This window comes from Mytilus californianus, unplaced genomic scaffold, assembly GCF_021869535.1.
Source record: "Mytilus californianus isolate M0D057914Y unplaced genomic scaffold, xbMytCali1.0.p SCAF_18, whole genome shotgun sequence".
Classification (NCBI taxonomy): domain Eukaryota; kingdom Metazoa; phylum Mollusca; class Bivalvia; order Mytilida; family Mytilidae; genus Mytilus; species Mytilus californianus.
The window spans coordinates 2,997,787-3,020,298 of NW_026262666.1; the positions used below are offsets into that span (position 1 = coordinate 2,997,787).

Genomic DNA, 22,512 nt, shown 5'->3' on the forward strand with positions numbered 1-22,512 from the left:
TGTGACTTGGATGAAGAGTTGTCTCATGGGCACTCATACCACATCTTCCTATATCTAATAACAATACTTGTTAGCTTTAAATGTGTTTTATGAATTTATTTCAATCGTTCTTCGTATGTTGAAACCTTTCAGATTTTTCCTCAACACCGTGTTATTTCTATAAAGGAACGTAACACCACTACTAACTGTGTATTGAAATAAGCCCCGTCACTGACCTAATATGAAATATACACGGTCTCCACGCGGTTGCTTTCAACCAATCACATTCCCAGAAATGTATAGGAGGTAAGATAAATGATTAGATCTGTCTTAATTATTCAATAACAAAATCAATGCTTGAATTGATGAATAAACTCATCATAGAAACATTATTCATTTCTTTTCACTGTTCAATGAATAAACTTTATTGAATATTCTTGCAATGATTTAAACGTGGAGCACGCGATGAACTTTATTCAAGATCATATGCACCCAAACAATTCAATTGATATATTCCGCAGCCTTTCTTTAGCTAAATTAACGCCTGGATTCCTAGTTAATGATCATGACAAATAGGCAATCAATCAGTCTAAATTTACCTATTGCGATGAAATCCAGATATCAGCTTTTAAAATCTTTCTCCCAGACAATTCAATACAAAAGGTTCAGGCTCTTGCAATTATAAGAGATCTTCTATGAAAAGACCTGCATTATTCTGGATGGCATCTGCTTAGCTCCCGACGATAGTTAGTTTAAAAAAAAGGGAGATTTTGAATATTTGTTTTTATTGTAAACTATAACGATTCACGACTTGTCAGGTATTCAACTCCCGATTCAAATCAATTTTTACCGTCCGATAAACTGTTTTTGTAAATCTGTGTGCATATGATGTTATTACAGAATGTCTGAAAAGAACGTTTTAATATCAAACTCTGTAAATAGAACGATTCCTTTCCGAAACTATTTTCGTTTAAAACTTTCGTTTTCTATGTTGTGTTTTTGTACTATTGTTTGTCTGTTTGTCTGTTTGTCTTTTTCTTTTTTAGCCATAGCGTTGTCAGTTTATTTTCGACTTATGATACTAAAATAAGAAAATGTATGATCGCCAATGAGACCAAAGACACAGAAATGAACACTTATAGGTCATTGTACGGCCTTCAACAATGAGCAAAGTCAATACCGCATAGTCAGCCATAAAAGGCACCGTAATGACAAATATAAAACAATTCAAACGAGAAAACTAACGGCCTAATTTATGTAAAAAATAATAAACGAAAAACAAATATGTTACATAGCAACAAACGACAGCCACTGAATTACAGACTCCTGACTTGGGACAGACACATACAGAATGTGGCGGAGGTAAACTCATTTGAAGGCGCCAACCCTGCCTTAACCTGAGAGTTTGAAGGCGCCAACGCTCCCCTTTACCTATGATTTCGATTGTCCCTTTCGTATCTTTCGATTTACTTTAACTATGAGGTATGGCTTCTGCTCATTTTTGAAGCCCATACGATATCGGTATATTTGTTCTTTTTTTTTTTCTGATAGAGCTGTCTTATTGTACATCATACCACATCTTCTTATCTTTACATATATATATATATTTATCGGATTTCTACCTTGATATTAAACCATAGTTATAAACAGAAAGTCCGATAATCTATTAAATTTACTATTAGTGGTCACTATCACCTACTTTAGAGAGTTGTGTTCTAGCCAAAGTAAGCTTGATAACGTCTCCTCATACATTGTGACGTCGCTGATAACTCGCCCTCAGAAATTGTGACGTTCATGAGAAGTTCTGTTCACGTTTCAAAGTCGCGATACGAGAATTACGGATCGACTGAGCTGGGTGACATTGACTAAGGGAAGGACGATAATGTGATTAAATCAGGGTAAAACAAAACTATTCAATTCAGAAACCTTTCAGAAGCAGTCTTTTCAAAAGACCAATTAGATAACATGGTTGTCATCAAAATGTACCCGCTCTATTAAACACCGTAAAACTAGTAATTGATGTCCAGCTTGTAATAAGTGTTCCTACATGTTCAGCATAACTTTAAAACCACTCTTAATACTAAAATTTACGATAAAAATATTTTCCATTTCATATTGTTAAGTATCAATTTTTAGTAGGTGACGTCACCTTGGCACCATCTTATGGTGTTTATATATCTCAACTTGTTCGATTTGCTAGTGCATGTAAAAACATATTTGATTTCGTCATTCGTAAATATTAATCAAAGTGCAGACATCTTATACGTTCAGGTATTTTACATTCCATCTTTTATAGAAATATTCTATACAAAGCATAAAAATGTCGTCATTCACCTCAAAAGCTAACCAAACCTATAAACAGACTTATCCACAAAGGATATAATTGCGAAACCGTTGTCAAGTCTTTAACGATAGCATTTTTTGGAATGACTGTAAACCAACTTTTTATACCGATTCTTTAATTCGCAAAAAATAATAAATACACATTTACTAAAGGAACAATCAAAATAAAGTGTGTCAATGAAGCACATACATATACAAAGTTGACACTAATACAGTCTCAAAACAATATACGGAAATCAAAACTGCACAACACGAAAAACATACCAAGATACAATTGGAAAACGAAAATATATATTCGACGAAAGTAGTCAAACAAAGCACCAACAAAGAAATCAATCAAGATGAAAACCACAAACCAAGCTGAAACAAAACGGTGAGTAGTTCCAGATTCACTAGTTTCATAAGTTCCACAAGATCAAAGTAAAAGAGAACAGGTATTACTAAATTGTCTCTTTCGATCTAACCTTTAATAAAACCTAAACATCTCCAAAATTATCGGTGAACTCACATCTCAACTTAAGACAATAGCTACATTTTGAAAAAGTGATTTATTATATATATATATATATTTTCAGTACCAACTACAATTCAAGCTAGAACAACAGTTACAACACAAGCTGTACCATCCTGTGCGGATGATTCACGTGTCATGTGCGATCAATCTGCATGTAATAGCGGCTTGAAAATGTTCTGCCTAGCGACATGCAATCTATGTAGTAAGTACCTTACCAATATAGTTTACATCCGCAGTTCATGTTATTTGATGGCTCAAAGCTGTCGCTTATACTCAATTTTACTTAAACATTTTGAAATAAAGACTTCTCGCTGTGTTTATAAACCCATTGGTGGCCTTACGCTGTTTTTCTTTCCATTGGTCGGGTTGTTGTCTCATTGACACATTCCCCCTTTCCATTCTCAATTATAATCAAAGTTTTAGTTCATCTATGTGAAGGTCGGTCTCTAGTATATGTTTATAGGATATAGACAATTTTTCAAGGTACTAACGTCATGGAATATGTGTTGATATTGTTGTAGTAAGCATGTGATATTTTTATACGTTAATAATACAATCATAATTTGTGGTCGCGATTATTTCCATGCAAAATAATGAGTTATGCATCTTCAATATTTCACTTTTATAAATGTTCAAAACAGTTAGAAAAATCGTACTTCGATTTTTGTCTAAAACACAACTCATGCCCCTTTAGTTACGCTGTGATATGCCTGTTCTAAGCCAGGAATATGCCAGTTGTTTTCCATTCGTTTGATATGTTTGAGCTTTTGATTTTGCCATTTGATAAGGGTCTTGCCGTTTTGATTTTTCATTGGAGTTCGTTTTTCTGCTCTTTTGCTTTTTTTTCTCGATAATTCTCATAACATCGATCCAATTAACAGCTTATATATATATCATTCAAGAACGGTGGAAATAGAAATTAATATCGCCTGTATTAAGTTAGGAGCATGGGTGTTGTTTTTTTACTCGGTCCCTTGGTTGAAAACGTCTGATTTTGTGAGTTTTTTGGCCAGTTTATGGTGCATATAGCCTGGCACGAAATATGGTGGGATTAATCCCGTTTATATTTTTATCTTAGTATAGGACTTTACTTTAGCTATATTTCAGGTATAATACACGTGACGTCAACTTCAAGTGTCCTAAGGGCTGGGCAGAATTTCGTGGCGAATGTCTCTTGTTTAGTCCTGAAAAGAAAAATTGGTTTGAGGCACATGTAAGTTTCTATAGAATTTAAATTAATTTAAATGGAACGATTTGTAGTCACGTATTTTATGCATTCATGGGACATTATCTGTCCATCGAACTGATTCATGCTGTCTTTAATAAAATTGAGAATGGAAATGGGGAATGTGTCAAAGAGACAACGACCCGACCATAGAGCAGACAACAGCCGAAGGCCACCAATGGGTCTTCAATGCAGCGAGAAACTCCCGCACCCAGAGGCGTCCTTCAGCTGGCCCCTTATCAAATATGTATACTAGTTCAGTGATAATGGACGTCATACAAAACTCCAAATTATACACAGGAAACTAAAATTAAAAATAATACAAGACTAACAAAGGCCAGAGGCTCCTGACTTGGGACAGGCGCAAAAATGCGGCGGGGTTAAACATGTTTTTTGAGATCTCAACCCTCCCCCTATACCTCTAGCCAATGTAGTAAAAACAAACGCACAACAGTACGCACAGTAAAACTCAGTATAAGAGAAGTCCGAGTCCGATGTCAGAATAGGAAACAAAAGAAAATAAACAAAATGACAATAATACATAAATAACAACAGACTACTAGCAGTTACTGACATGCCAGCTACAGACCTCAATTAAACTGATTGAAAGATTATGTCTTCATCATATGAATATCAGGCACAATCCCTCCTGTTAGGGGTTTAGTATTATACCGTCATAAAATATATGAGAAGAACATAACCCGTGTCATGCCAACAACTAGTTTTAGAACAAATGTGTTTAATTCCGATGCAAAGACACTATAAGTGAATCAATATTAAAGCCAAAATATGCAATCTTTAATGACCTGACAACAGTATCGTAACTATATCCCTTCTTAATAAGTCTATTTAAAGGTTTTGTTAGCTTTTGAGGTGAATACTGACATTTTTGTGCTTTGTAAAGAATATTACCATAAAAGATTGGATGTGAAATACCCGAACGTATAAGATGTCTGCATGTTGAGTTATATTAATGAATGATGTCCTTGTACCGATGATAAAATTTAGTAAATGTTTTGACTAGTTTATGATATCGAAAATCCTGGTGTAATAATTTTTCAGTAATACATAAATTTCTCTCGCTAAAATCTAATACGTTGTTACATACACGAGCGAATCGTACAAGTTGAGATATATAAACACCATAAGATGGTGACAATGGAACGTCACCATCTAAAAATGGATAATTAACGATAGGAAATGAAAAATCATCTCTTTTATCATAAATTTTTGTATTAAGCTTCCCGTTAATGATATAGATATCAAGATCGAGGAAAGGACAGTGGTCATTGTTAGTATTAGCTTTATTTAAAGTAAGTTCAACAGGATAAATTTCTTTAGTATACATACTGAAGTCGTCATTATTGAGAGCCAATATATCATCCAAATATCTAAAAGTATTGTTAAATTTTTGTATCAGATGTTGTTTCGATGGGTCGTTGCTGATTTTAATCATAAATTGTAACTCATAACAATACAAAAACAGGTCCGCAATAAGTGGTGCACAGTTGGTCCCCATTGGAATTCCGATAACTTGACGATATACGGAATCTCCAAAGCGAACAAAAATGTTATCAAGTAAAAATTCAAGGGCAGATATAGTATCAAAGCATGTCCAATTGACATAGTTCTTTTGTTTGTTGCTCCTAAAAAATGACCTAAAAGAGTTTGAACATATGTATTCGCATTCCGACTTTTTAAATGCCCATTTAATTAGGTGTGTGAATTTTTTCTTAATAAGAATATGAGGCAAAGTGGTATATAGGGTAGAAAAATCAAAACTTTGAACAGATTCAAAATCACCAATATATGCATGTAATTTATCAAGTACTTCCAATGAGTTTTTGACACTCCAAAAGTAATTAATTCCACTATTTTCAAAGGCCTTATTAGAACAATTTATTATCAGGTTTTTGATTGTACCAAGTGTACTAGTAAGTAGAATAGACAATTTAGTAGTGGAACAATGACCTGAAGACGAAATAAATCTATATTTGTAAGGTGATTTGTGTAGCTTTGGAAGCCAGTGCATAGTTGGGACTTTCATTGTATTTGGTTCTGCTTGTAAAGAAGTAGCTAATAGTTTATGTTTGTTACAGATATCGTTTTCTGAAAATGAAGTCAGTTGGAATGTTGTTGAATTCGTGATTTCCTTTTGCAGAACCTCAATGTAAAATTTACGTCAAACTATAATGATATTATTAGCAGATATTATTAGCAGCTTTATCAGCCGGGACAAAAACAAATTCCTTGGCTAGTTCTTTTAGTTTATGTTTGATACGAGAAATAGGATTTTTATGGTTGTTGTTAAGAGTAAAATGTTCTTTAAAATGTTGTATACGTATATCAACTATCTTCATTACTGAATTAAAAAAAGAGTCCAAAGATTTTTTGTCAGCTTTTTCCCGTTTTATCCATTTCAAACAGTAAGCACGAAGTGAGTTGTGAATGATATTACGACACTCATTCCAATTAATAATTGACGGGGGGGGGGGGGGGCGATATTTAGGTCCTTTACTGAGGAATGATTTTAACTCTCGGTCGCGAACGATGTTAAGGTCTCCTGTTATAACATGGGAAATGGGGCCATATGTGTATTCGGAATTACTACAATTACATGACGTAGGTGTATTTTCACTGATATTTACATCTTTACAGACTTGGCTATAATTAAACACAAATTTCCGGGTAGATTTCTTGTAAATATAACAAATAAGAGGGAGTTCAGTATTATCAAAATATCCAGGAATTTGTTCTTTAACAGAATGGTCGTTAAAAATACCGGCAATATTTACAAAATCAAAACCTTTATTGACATACTTTATTTTAATAAAATGTTTTTTATGATCTTCAGGGCGATCAATTTTGGGAAACAGTTTAGAATAACAATATGCCATTATAATTTGAACGATTTCATACTTTAAAACTAGATGTATAACAGGAAACATAAAATAAGTGCATGAAGACATACAAAAAATATCACAAAATCTTTCCAGTTCCAGGGTATTAATAAACCATCAACATGACATTTGAAGATTATGTGTCATCGATATCATCGTTTTACCTTAAACCATTATAAAAAACAAATCTGTCTGAATAGTTAGCGATATCGGTCTTCCTGATGGACTTTGACATTAACCGAACTTGCTGAGCACATGCAGAATTTCTAACTAAATTCATATAAAAGATAGCATAGGCATGACTCGACAACAAAATGACGTCGAATTGTTTTCTTGCAAGTCAAATTTGTATAAGCGAAGTTTAAATAAAAAAAATGTTTGCAAAATCAAACTGACTTCTTCTAGAGAAGGATAATTTATTAAACCGTTCTTGTACTTATAATTTGTTTTACCCCAAAAAAAACTTTCCTTAATTGTTCCAACTTAAACTGTCAAAATATGCAACTGGTCTCACGAAAATAGCTCTAATTTTTTTAATACTGAACTAGCGGTAGGTATTGATAGAGTAAGGGAGACATTGCATTTTACTGCAGCATCATATTTGAAAAACTTAAGAATTTATCATAAAAAAGATAGAGCAAAATCTCTTTAAATTAATGAGAAGTTTGGAGATACCAATAAAGAAAGAAAAACGGAAATGAAAAGAAGACAAATTGAAAGGAAACAAAAAAGGAAACTACACTAAACATAGCAAAACAAAACCTTAGTTGTACTGTGGAACTCCAAAAGGATAGGCATTTCCTCGTCGACACTGTTTTCAAATTTCCACATGTAAGGATAAAGGGTCAAAATCATCAAATGTGTGAATGTTAATTATTAATATAAGAATAAGAAGATGTGATATGATCGCCAATGAGATGACCAAATTACGGAGAATCTTGTAATTATAAGTCACTGCAATGCCTTTCACAAAGGACAAAACCCATACCGGCAAGAAATCGTTAAAATGCCCCTAAATGACCAATATGAAACCATTCAAACGAACAAACTAGCAGGCTGATTTATGTACACAACAATAAACGTGAACCACTAAATTACAGGCTCCTGACTTGGGATAGGCACATACAGAATGTGGCGGGGTCAAGCATGTTTGAGGGCGCCTAATCATCTCTTTAACTTTGGACAGTGGTGTTATAGAACTACGTAAGAACAAACTGTAGAAATAAATTGAAAAGGGACAAACTAATAAGATCGATACCAAGCACAAAAACAGCTAACAAAAAATCTAAGGACACAAAATATTAATTTGGCAGTACTCATTGTTACTGAAAAGTAAAATAACAAAAATACCGAACTCCGGGGAAACTTCTAAACGGAAAGTCCCAAGCAAATGGCAAAGCTCAAACACATCAAATGAATGGATAACTGAACGGTAGTTCAAAGCAAATCAGGTATATAAGACTAAAGTATTATTTAGTACACATCCAACATCCAATGGATTTATTGCAAAGACGTCATTATCAGTCAGAGAAAATCATGATCTTGTGCAGTGCAATATATAGGTATCAACATAGGCTGTAGGCCTGTGTTAGTTATCGGTTTTAATGTGTTATCTATTCAAAGTTAGTTCATTCGGGTAAATTTCGGCAGTATAGTTTGAAAATTCTTTATTATTTAACGAAAAATTTCATAAAGATAACAGTTGGATTTATCATTGATAGAATGATATTTAGAAGGGTCTTTTCTTTGTTTGGTCATAAACTGTGATTCACAACCATAAAACTCATTAAAACTCATTTATTAAATCAATGGAGCTAGTCATGATCAAATTCAATGAGATGTCAACAATGGAGTTTGAAAAAAAGTCGTTAACATGACAAATGTGTAAGTGAATAGAATGTTGTATTTTTTCTACAATATATTTACATTTTGTTATTAGGACACCTGTAGATCTCATCAGGCCTATTTAGCGACAGATGACAGTGCAGAAAAACATTCATTTATGAAAAAAATTCTCAGTATCTTAGATGGTTAGTAAAATATAAGTAAACAGAGATATGAGGCATAAGTCAATGAGGCGGCTTCCAAACAAAAAAGATAGGTAGACGTGGACACATTAAAGGAACTATCATAGACAACCGTTGCTTCAATGTTGTTTTTTTTTTAATATCATAACAACAACAAATTAAGTTTATTTTTAGTTTGTTTATGATGTGGTTTTATGTTAGATAAAACGATTTTTGGTTGACACAAAGCATACTGCTTGAAAAAAGTTAGCTGTTGATATTCAAAATAACATCACGAATAATATTTTTTACATTACACATTCGGGATCGGTTCTTACCTCTCTTCATAACTGGTATAATCGGTTTTATAGCTGTTCTAATGACACTAGAACTGTCAGAAACGGTTATAGTTTATAACAGTTTTCGACAATACAAACTAGAACAGTTTATGACAGTTTAACTGGTGAGTCAACTTTACATTTTTATTAAAGCTGAATATGTTTACCCGATGCTGTTCTTAGAACTGTCCAAAACTGTTCTATGACAGAACAGCGTATGCGAGAACAGTTCTATGGTGGTTCTAGAACATTTCTCCTCCAAGTTTCAGAAAAATTTCAAAAGAGGTTAGAACTGACCCAACTGTATAATGATAATATTCTAGGGTAAAACATGCGTACCAAGTTAAAAGCATTGAGGACGCCGCTCTCTGTTATATAGAAATATAAAACTCAGAAGATCTGGTATGATCTAATGAGACAACTATCCATCAAAGATCAATGATGTAGAAATATGTTATTTAACTCTTCCGACTAAATGTGTTTCATGAATTATTGACAAATGAGTATTTCAATTTCATATGCAGCAGCAGAAAATGTCTTTAACTTACAGGAGAAGGTTTCAGAAACTTTTTCATTGGAGCAACAGATCTAGTTTTTGAAGGGCAATGGCTTTGGGTAGAGAGTGGTACCGCACAAAAAGGTTACACAGCCTGGGGACCAGGTAAACCAGATAATAATGCGTCACTTTCTATAAAAAAGAACTGCTTGATGTGTTATTTGGATGGTGATAACCTGAATTGGACCGACAACGATTGTTACGATAGAAATGTCCATTTCATTTGTGAAAAACAGTAAGTTTCAGATGTAAGATGTTAACACACAACAAGGACTTTTAAAATTAGACAAAACTTGAAATGATTTGGTTTATTTGAAAAACATGAAAATAATACTTTTTAAACTTGTTGCGTCCATAGCGTTTTTCTGGATTAACCTTCACCAGGAACGCTTACACCCAAAGAAAATTAAAACAGCTAAACATTACATTTTTATGGTTAAAAGATCTTAAAGATGATAAATGAACCTGCTTTCCAAATTATAAGCCGTCATCATTTTTCCATTACTTAAATTAGTGATAGCGCACGGTTTCGGTTTTTAGTTGCATTTTAGATAGGCAAAGGGGATGTTTGTGTGCGCGTAAAACTGGTTTATCAACACCGCATCATGTGTCTGTGTCATAACAGGCTATCTTGACCATTTCTTGTTGTTCCTTTTTATACATTGGTTAATACTTCGTTTTTTTGTCGATCTTCAAATGTTTTTCGATTTAATTTTGCTTTATCATAAAGTGGATATAATTCGTAATTAGGGAGGTTTGCTCGTGTGAATGAATAAAACCCATTTCACGTATCTGCCTACAAATTTTTTATATGTAATGACCATCCCCCATTTCAGAAGTGTAAAAATGAATAGGAAAACTATTCTTCGAGAGAAAAAAATCATTGAACGTACACCCGCAGAAAATTCGGCTTTAAACATAACCGACAAATTCCATAATCTCATGTTGTTTCAATAGAAAAAATAATTGAAGGTCAGTTACAGCATGTATTGTTTATCTAAATGCAAGTATGAGTAATTTCCTTTTAATGGTACACAGATACGCAGTGTCAATTTTTTATCAAGGATATATACCTTTGGTATCGTTTAATTAAGAATTGCATGCTTCTTTACGTAATTTTATTTGGGATGTAATGCGTTGAACGAAGCACAGTTTGCAAAGTATGTGCAGGATGAACGCTTTTAATAAAGTTCTATTTTCATTTACACTTTATACAATTACCAAAAGAGCACACGACCAACCCTTTCACACCTTTAACAATTACCAAAAAGAGCACACGACCAACCCTTTTACAACTTTATACAATTACCAAAAGGAGCGCACGACCAACCCTTTCACACCTTTATACATAACAAAAAAAGAGCACACGACCAACCCTTTTACACCTTTATTCAATTACCAAAAGAGCACAAGGCCAACCCTTTCATACCTTTGTACAATTATCAAACAGACCTTTATACAATTACCAAACAGACCACACGAACAACCCTTTTACGCCTTTATACAATTACCAAAAGAGCACACGAACAACCCTTTCGCACCTTTATACATTACCAAAAAAAGTGCACGATCAACCCTTTTACACCTGTATACAATTACAAAAAGAGCACACGACCAACCCGTTCACACCTTTATACAATTACCAAAAAGAGCACACGACCAACCCGTTTACACCTTTATACAATTACCAAAAGAGCAGACGACCAACCCTTTCGCACCTTTATACGATTACCAAAAAGAGTGCACGATCAACCCTTTTACACCTTTATACAATTACCAAACAGACCACACGATCAAACCTTTTACACCTTTATACAACTACCAAACAGAATACACGAGCCACCCTTTTACACCTTTATACAATTACCACAAAGACCACACGATCAACCCTTTTACACCTTTATACAATTACCAAAAGGAGCGCACGATCAACCCTAGTACATCTTTATACAATTATCAAAAGAGCGCATGATCAACCCTTTTACACCTTTATACAAGTACCAAAAGGAGCGCACGATCAACCCTAGTACATCTTTATACAATTATCAAAAGGAGCGCACGGTCAACCCTAGTACACCTTTATACAATTACAAAAATAAGCATTGTTTTCCTGTGTATTGAAGTAACGTTAACGTTGTCGAGAATTGCACGTGTAAGAGCACGCGGCATAGCACATGTCTATGATTCATTATATTTGATTAGGAAATTATTTTGGAATGCCTGCTATTGTTGTTTTGTCAATCAAAATTACGGTATCCTTTGAAGCATCTATGTGCTGCGATTTTTTTAACGATAATAAAGAGTAAGATTTTAAGAAAACTTGTTTTGTAAAAATAAGGAAATGTGGTATGCTTGTTAATGAGACAACTATCCACCTAGAGACCAAATGACGTGGGTGCAAGCATCAGTAGGTCCCCGTGCGCCGTCAATAATGAACAAATCCTATACCGTTTGTATATTATAAAAGGTCCCGATATAAGATTATGTAAAACATTACAAACGAAAACACAACTGTCTGATTTATAATAGACAACAATGATAATAAAAAAATACCTGTATGGCAAATAGCAACCAACGACAACTACTCAAATACAGGCTACTGCCTTGGAACAAACGCATAAAAATATGACAGATTAAAATATATGTGTGAGTGCTCAAGCCCTTTTAACCTGGCACAATATAAAACTAAACGAAAAGCAGTACAAATCCATTGGATTAAGTGAAAAGATGTGTTTACAGTCTGAGAAAAGCATAACCTTGTTTAATGACAAAAATATATCGATAGGATGTATGACTATAAGTGGTCATAATTATATAGCAATTCATAATTAATTATATTTTATTTTATAAATAACGAAATCAATCTTGGAAAACTGATCTGTTGTGATTATTTCAGCTTCCAATTGTGTGCTTTCCATTTCCATATAGCAAAACTCTAGAAGCGTCTGCATATTTCTATGGAGTATATATCTCTTAGTTAATATGATATTGCAGAGCTATCGTTTTCTATCATGATTCCAATGATTGAGGATCGCCGATTACAAGGAGGCTATTAATCCCAGGGTTCCACATGGTTTAGTTAAGATCATCCCTTCGAAGGTTTTATGCACGCTATCATGAGTCGGTTGACCGTTATGGAATATCTGTGTCATAGATGACAACATATATGTTCCAATTATAGAAGCGAAATCCTTCTGCTTTTCTTTGATTGTGAACTTACCGAATGAGACTTATGACCCAATATGTACTTATCATGAGCAACCCAATTGGTGCCACATGTGGAGAAGGATCTGCGTACTCTCCCAAGGCTCCTGAGAACCCCCACGGTATTAACTGGGGTTCGTTTTGCTCTGTCTTCCGATTTCCTTGTATTATTTTGTAGACAGTTGTTTGACATTTCGACTATTTCGTTTTTCGGTATGGTTTTCTCGGTCTCTCATCGAATTATGAATTTGATTGTATCTTAAGTATTTCCAACAAGCCAGTTATGGTATAGGAGGGACAGGACATGATCCCATGGAACAAAGCCTATGGTACACTTTATAGGAATCATAATGGCAATCATTATTTTATTTTCAGAGCTACAGATTTTGTTAATGCCGAACAGATTTTCGGCTGAAGATACTGATACAGAGATAGGTTATTATTAAAATGTGTTATTCAAATGCTTTATTTTTTTTTCTTTTGAAAATAAATATCAAAAAAAAAGTTTGGAAAGACAGTAATTAGCAAAACCCAGAAAATAACAATTTGAGGGATAACTAAAAGAAAAGCATAACGTTTGAATAAAAACATGTAAAAGGCAAAATTCTATTTACAGAAAATAGACGAAAAATGAAACTAAAATGCGGATGATATTTGAGGATGTGCAATTATGAATAGAAAATATGCTTTAAGTTTATCAATATGTAAAATACTAAGTGACAACACTTTTGCAAATATATCATATCTTTAGAACAAACCTACAATTACTGAAACAACAAAAGGAATAATTTCATATTGATAAAGGATACGGTATATGAAAATATATTATTTGACCCCTAGAAACACAAAAAAGTAAAATTCTTCAATTCTTTTAAAATTGTATAGTTGAATTGATGAATTAATAAGATGATATGTGGACACTTTAGCTATATTATGATATACAAATTGTGATATCACTTTGAAGTCATAAACATGTTGAAATAGACGTATTTGGCCTAAAATAGCAATCCAGTTATATTTGGTAAAATTAGTCGAGAGCTAAGACTTCTTAAAGAAGATCTGTTATCCACATTCACATCGTTGGTTTAGACATCTTTAAGCAATATATCGTTTTAAGTACTTGCACCAATTATAGATATTAAAGAATAGATCTCAAAATGAGAAAATATTGTCAGTGCTTGCCTATTTGTATTTAATGCAAGAATTTTGATGCGCTAACAAGAATACGTTAGATCGATGTTATTTGATAGATTTATAAAGTTTTTTGATTTTCAAATAAATGTAGCATTATCCATACCTTCCTCTTCCGGTACATATATTGAAACATCAACAGTTATTTCGAAGGCATATTAGTTGGAGATTCAGGATTTTGGTCTTTGTGGTCACAGTAGTTGTAAAGAATATGTCATATGTGGACAAGGTAATAGTATTCAACCAAGACAAGGGTTTGTTGTATTGAATGTTTGTTATGACACTTCCTTGAACGATGCCAAGTTTTTCTGTTGTAAATAATCTTTCGAAGAATTGGTAGACATATTAAAACGAAAATGAGGATATAATCTTTCAGCAAAACTGGCGTACTTTTAATTATTTAACCTCTTTTTTTATTTTTATCAAGAGCTTCATGTCCAGATTTTATCGGTATGTTTCACATTTTTCTATGTTCTTTAAATATACAAAACTGATAATAAAATAAATATTATTGGAAAAGTGTTCAAACATTAATATCCGCAAGTTACTACATATAATCCGATTCGATGGAGATGTTACGAAGTTATAAGCAAAATTGTGTGCAGGTAGAGACATGCGTTAATTAGATCTCTGTTATTTCAATATATTTATTTCTTTCTCAAGAAGTATTTTATTTGTATATCATGGTGATTATTTGTTACATTGGATTCTCTTTATTAAGAAGTGTAAACAAGGCATTGTAATCGCATACGTTATGACAATACACACACATTTGCATTGGAGATCGGTATTTTTGTTATGCTTTTTTACATACACTCATCTATAGCATTTCACACAGTTAAACCTGCCTTGAATGTCACCTTTCAACGAGGAAACCCGTCTTGTTATGTCATCCTGTTAAATTTGTTTTCCGATAATTGTGTTGTTATAAATTATGGCAATTGTTCCTTGTTTAAATTGTTTGACATTTTGTCATGTAGGGATCTTTAATAGCTAACTGTGATGTATTAGTTTTGCTTATTGTTGATGGACTTACTGTAATCCAAAAATAATTCCATCCACGTCATTTGAACACTAATGGATAGTTGTCTTATTGGCAATCTTCGGACGCATGAAATTATTAAACGTGTTGTTTTCAATTTTTTACATCACTGGGTCGATACCTCTGCTGGTGGACTATCAGTCCCCGAGGGTATCATCAGCTCAGTAGTCAGTACTTCGGTACTGACATGATTTATAACAAACCTTTCTAAAATTGTTCGTTGATAAATTTTGAAATTATAAATAAACTAAGGTTTCAACTCCCTCAGGCAAAGTTGACCTTAGATGAATTTGGCTATTTGTTGTATGTATTTTTGTCATATAGCTCTTCAACTGTTTCGGTACTTATACATCCCTCGGATTTTAAATGTTTGGCTTTGAGCGTTCCTGATGAAGGTAAATCCAGAAAAGCGCTTCGGACGCATGAAATTATTAAACATGTTGTTTTCAATTTTTTACTACTTATTTTTATACTTAGTATGCAGAAAAACAAAAGAAATGTTTTATCATTGCTTGCAACTGTACATTATCGTAATTATATTTATATAAAAAACAATTGACACGTAATGATTGAACTTTCACAGTATAACCTTAACCTTCTGCATGAATAAGCCAACTTGGCAAAATTTGAGGTCATTTTCTAAGTTTGGTTACATCATAAACAATAATACTGTTAAAATATGGATGAAAAAGGCCACTTTGTATTGTTTGCATCGTTTGGTCTCTGATGAATAGTTGTCTCAATGGGAAACAGGCCACCATATCTATATCCCTACTGTGAATGTTTTTCTAGTAATAAGAGAATGTTTCTGTCAAAGATATGGTTTATCTGAAGTTCTTTGATAGATGATAACATAACGTTGTTATCAAAACACTATGATATTAAATTGTTTGAGGAGATTAAATTTTCGATATCATCAAGTTGAAATTCTTTTTATCACAAAACTTTACTTTATACTTTGAATCATTTAACGATTGTTTTTTACGTTGACTGAATAAAATCTATATAACATATTAAGGTTGTAAAGAAACAACCAGTTGAAAAACCAGTAGAAATTCACCAATAGGTCGGACTTGAAAACATCGATCCAAAAAATTCAGTAAGTTTTTTTTCATAATTTAATTGTTTTTTTTAAACAGAAAAACAAATACGAAAAAGGGATAAAATGCACAACTGATTAGTGTTTAGACCTTTAGATATTGCAAGTTATTAGTACATAGATATAGGAAGATGTGGTATGAGTGTCAATGAGACAACTCTCCATCCAAGTTACAATTTATAAAAGTAAACTATTATAGGACAAGGTACGGCCTTCATGTTTTTCAATTGTTCATGACAAGATTTAATTTTTAAGGAGAAGGTTTTGGGAAGGCTGTTTATAAATAAAAAGTATTAAAGATCGACCAAATGACATCTTTGATGTGTTCGTACGACACTATAATTAATCGGTCAAATATCAGAACTTATATTTTTAAATTACGTCTATCTGATTTGTATAACGATTCTAATTTAATGTAAAATTGTGATATCTTGTCACTCGCAAAATTCATACAAAAAAGAATATATTATTTGTAAAATTTTATAAAATGTCTTAAATGGTAAAGTATCGGAACAGACCTAATTTTGTCATAAACTATGAGAAAATATTTAGTTCATTTCGACATTTTCATTAAATCACACGTTACTTTTTTGGGGGAATTAAAGTGTCCATAGTAAGCCCTGCTTATGAAAATGGGAAGATATATTTCAACCTAAGCATTTAGAAAAAAAATATTGATACACATTGTATAATTTCAATCTCAGTGCTAAATAATGGCTTTTAAATTGTCTTGTCATCTCCTTTGTTTTGTATAATGGTGTGTAACATTAATATATATAAATAAATGAATGAAGTTATTGGACGAAAATGCGTTATCAGGTTAAATGACGTATTTTTTCTTATCATCGTTCCAAATTTTAAAACATATCGATAATGACTTATTGTGTTGATGTCAATATTTTGTGTATCTATAAAGGGTTAAAAGCTACCTCTTCTTGTGAAATGATTTGCAGGTTTGAAATGTATATATTAAATTATTAATTATTCCGTTCTTAAATTAGATATTCAAAAGGGCTATATATAGTAAGTTATAACTGCTAAAATATTATTGCAATTAATTGCTGTATATATGTCAATTAGACAGTTACAAATCAATAATAAAAGAATGCATTAAGAGATGAACACATGGACATAAATCAGGCCGTTGGTCTTTTATTATTATTATTTTACATGTTGTCCTTATTTTTCTTTGTCTGATATTTTATGCTTCTACATTGTATAGTATAATTTCGAAGATTGCAGGAAAAGACTTTAAAATAAATTGTGATTACCCGTCTTTAAGAAGTAGCCCATTTGTACTTTCTCTATTTCAGTTGAAGATGTCCAAATTCCATGTAAGTCAGAGCTGTATTGAACACAGTAGGACACTAATTAAATATTGCAAAATACATGACATGACTATATGTGATGCTTGCCTCAAAATTAATGCCCTCCATCAAAACTGTTCAGAACTTATTTCAATAGAAGAAGCGGCCAAAAATACTACCCAATCAACAGCTCTAGCTGATTTGGAGGAGACAATCATAGAAAGCTTAGAAAACATCGAACAGTTAATTCATGATAGGGAGACAGAACAAGAAAATATACAAAAAGAAAAAGAAAACATTAAAATAGTTATTCGTAATACAAGAGAACATATCAATAAGCGCTTAGACGAAATAGAAAAGAAATCACTGAGTGAACTAGAATCGAAGTACGACATATGCAAAACAAAAAACACAACAGTGATGAAACAATTCAAAAAAGCACACAGAGAACTCCGGACACTTAATGATTTCATCATACAAATGAAGCTAAGATCTTCGGATCAGCATCTTTTTCTTGCAACACGGCAGTGTAACGACAGAGTCCAAGAAGAAATAAAAAATATAAATATGACTGCAATTTCCGCTGAAAATTACAAATTTGGCATCACAATACATCAATTTTTCTGCAAGTTCCTGAAAGATTCCAAGAAAGTCGAAATGTTTGGTGAAATTTTGGTGGAAGAGAAGATAGCTGGTCTTCAAGTAAAAAATGCAAGTTTCAAAGGTGCTCAGAGTACGATTAGTCTCTCCGTACCTATAATCCATGGAACCCGGCTTAGTTTGAAACAAAAGTTTAAAATTAAACATACGAGAGAGGAAATGAGCATCACTGGATGTGCAATGGCACCAGACGGTAATTTATTACTGGCAAATTATAATGGTACGAATGTTGTCATGGAGTATAGCGAAACCGGTCAGTATATCAGAAACATTGATGTCTCCAAGTCACCGTTTGACCTCACAGTAATTAAATCTGACCATCTTGCTATCACTTATGGTCACAATGGACAGTACACAGAAATTCTTAACATTTCAAAACGAACAGAGGACAAGAAGATATATTTTCAAAATAGTTGCTGGGGAATATGTCATCGAGATGAGAAATGTTATATTTTGATTTATGGAAGCAGGGTATCAGTTATAGATTTATTGGGGGTAAAACTGAAAACAATTACACTAGCTACGTCAATAGTGGACTATATAGCCGTTACAGAGAACCGAATATTCTACACAGATTATGGCAACAACTCATTACATAGTTGTGATATGGCTGGACAGGAGGTTTGGGAATATAAGGATCAGTCCATTAAGGGTCCGACAGGCTTAGCAGTTGACAATAATAACCATATTTTTGTTGCAAGTGAACAGGAAAAAAAGCTTACTGCTGTTCGACAAAATGGCGAAGCTAGCAAAATACTGATGAACGAAGCAGACAGTTTGAAGAACCCCAGAAGTATTCATTATAATATAGAAAAAAAAGTGTTAATTGTGTGCAACGAGGAGGATGGGGACGTAGCTGTCTACACTGTCAGTTAAACATTTGAAATGAAACGTACTATATTGTAAGATATTAAATACATTTCTAAATATAGAAATTAAAATAAATTAGAGTACATGAAATTCATTTTATTTTGCCCTTTTACGTTAAACAAGCACCACTCAATCTATCCGTTTTTCATTTTAATAAAGTGTGACTCTGACATCTAAGAGATACTAATTAACTAAAAAAAATCAAAAGCAAAGAATATTAAAACGTACTGCGGGAGGGACGAATATAAATAACAAATTGATAGACATTCAAAACTTTTGGCTAACAGAAAATTAGAAAAGACAAAATTAGCCTAACTTTCTAACTAAGCACAAAAAAAAAAAATAGCAACAGGAACTATCAAATTTTTATCGTTTACTAGTGACAGTCGTCGTAATATGCAGATGCCTGGTTTAAATTTTTGTATTGAAATTTTATAGCAACATTTAGGGAAACAAAATTGACAGACTTGATATTGAACAGCTGTATACAACAACACTTATTTCAATTTTGATATGAATTAGCTTTAATATAACTTTAAAAAAATATTCAAGACAATGTATTGAATTAAAAACTATTTAACTTTTATGACATCAAGGATATTTTTTTATGTTCCCTTTTGCTTATTTTCATTTTCGGGGGAACACGTTCCTTTAGTCTCTTTTAACGGAGTATATTTCCGAACTCGTTCACCATCTAGTCTGTAATAACATTTTAGTTGCCATTGGTATTTTGCATATGACTTAAGTGAATTGCATTTTAAAAATGTACTTCTCATCAACAGTTATCGATAACAAATATGGAGAAACCGAGAATATCACAACTTGAAGACCATGAATCCAAAACTTACACTACCAATGATATGTACACAACCCAGTCACCTTTCTTCAATTATGACATTACCAAATGCAATTAATCGACATGATTATATGAGAAACACGGCTAGTTCAACATGTGGAGCAGGAATTGCTTACCCTTCCAAAGCACCCGATTTCAGCGTTGGTGCTTGATTGAGTTTGTGTTGTTAAATCTTTAGTTTTAGTGTTATGGTTTGTTATTCGTTTTAGTCACGTCGTTGGTTTTTCCTTTTCAGTCGCGGTTTTGTCTGATCTCGATTGCCTATTTGCAGGGGCGGATCCAGGATTTTGGAAAGGGGGGCGTAGTATTTAAAGTTCGCCGAGCGGAGCGAGTCGAAAATATTTTTAGACCTTTTTGGGGCTAAAAAACATAAAATAAGTGTAAAATGCACATTTTTAACGGTTCCTGACGTGGGGCATGTATATTTTATAGTTAAAGTGTAAGCTAGGGTTGGACATAGGTCCCCATTAATTGTCTATTATAAAATGACTGAATGGATCCAAAGCTATGTACAACTAATATATTTGATGTGGGATTTGTCAGTAAAAAATGGACATGGAAAATTCTCGTTTGTTGTATGGTTAGTTAGCATAACCTCACAGATTTCTTTTTGTAAACATGTATGATGATATGCGGCTATTCAATGAAGTTTATAATACGACTGACACGAACAAAGACAAACAAGCATTTTTTATCCAAATGTTTGGTTGAAATGTTTCACCCAACAAGGGAAGTGAGGGGTCCCAAATCAACCAAAGGCTACGAATGAGTCTGAAAATCAAATGACAACGAAGTTGTGAATGACGGTCGACAAATGGAGACAGGCCACACCCAGCAGGCAGGTTGCAGTTGGGCCTTGAAAAAAGTATTCAGTATATCAGTTCGGCGAAACAGACATTTCGGTCAGATATGGGATTTACATGCAAACCCCCAAAAAAATTTACGCCCGTTTTTTTATTCACCATGTTCATTTAATGCTGAATAATTCTGTTGGATTTTTTTTTCTGATAGCAAAAAGGGGACACGAGAATTGTTTTCAATACAGATACGGCCAGAATTTTTGTTTAAGGCAAAAATCAGGGTCAGAATTTTTTCTCTAAAATATCTCAGACTGCCCTATCAAATCAAATGGTCCGTACCTTAGACTTTAAATCTATCTAGAGCTTACTGACTGGGGATCACTATTCAGCAATGTTATTAATTGGCTGGGGCGTCTGGGGTTAAACAAATTTTTGTAGGTAAATAATATTGCTGTGGAACTTTTTTTTCATGAGAGTGTAATAGAGTATTACTTTCTGTTGAGTGGAATTGTGAAATAGAAGTCAATACGTGGTTCTTGTTCAATCCTTTGTCGCTTTGAAAGAGTCATGCTTGTCATCCTCCGCCGAAAGCAATGTGTTACTGTAATTTAAATTTCAAAATGACTGAGTGACGTTTTTTTCGACGTACTGATCAACTCCACCGTAGCGAATCACATGACTTTGACATAATCAATAATATATTACAGTAAATACGAGCGAAAAATATCTTTATAAGTAAAGAATTGTCGCATAAAAATTAAATACACGGCCGGGTAATGGCAAAGTTCACGAAGTCTAGTCTGATTAATCATTTTACAAAAAAAAAAAAAAAAGTTCATGCAAAGGGGGGGCGTACGCCCTCTACGCCCCCCTCTGGATCCGCCACTGATTTGGACCTTCTCTCGCTTCTTACATAAAATCAATTAATTGCAGCCAATGGTAGTCAATGATTTCGTCTTTAATAATTGTTGTTAGTGTGAACGGATAATCTACAATATCTTCTCAAGTAATGTTTATCTGTAAGAGAAATAAGAATAAGGTACAACCCGATGGAGACAGATTTGGCCGTAGAAATCGTAAAATCTATAATCTCTGAGAATAAATCACTTATCGGCGTATTTGGTTTTTTATTTTAATTCTCAATATGATTTATAAAAATAAAACTGAGAATGGAGATGGGGAATGCGTCAAAGAGACAACCCGACCAAAGAGCAGAAAACAGCCGAAGGACGCCACACTAAACTCCAAAACATGTAAATGAACTAAAACTAAAAAAAACATACAAGACTAACAAAGGCTAGATGCTCCTGACTTGGGACAGGCGCAAAAATGCAGCGGGGTTAAACATGTCAACCCTCCCCTATACCACTAGCCAATGTAGAATAAACAAACACACAGCAATACCCACAGTAAAACTCAGTTTAAAAGAAGTCCGAGTCCGATGTCAAAATAGGTAACAAAAGAAACTAAGCAAAATGACAATGATACATAAATAACAAAGCACTAATAGAAGTTACTTAAATGCCAGCTTTAGATCTCAATTAAACTGATCGCAAGATTATGTCTTCATCATATAAAATCAAGCACAATCCCACCCGTTAGGGGTTTAGTATCATGCCATA

The 22,512-nt window shown here is 33.2% G+C and overlaps 1 protein-coding gene across 1 annotated transcript; it reads left to right on the forward strand.

Annotated features, from left to right (window-relative positions):
* The first annotated feature begins 274 nt into the window (after positions 1 to 274).
* LOC127726772 (perlucin-like) lies at positions 275 to 13,511 on the forward strand. The gene is made up of 5 exons (XM_052234227.1): positions 275 to 285; positions 3,944 to 4,049; positions 8,901 to 8,991; positions 9,862 to 10,029; positions 13,441 to 13,511. The coding sequence occupies exons 1-5, from the start codon at positions 275 to 277 to the stop codon at positions 13,509 to 13,511; spliced, it is 447 nt and encodes a 148-aa protein (XP_052090187.1).
* The last annotated feature ends 9,001 nt before the right edge of the window (positions 13,512 to 22,512 follow it).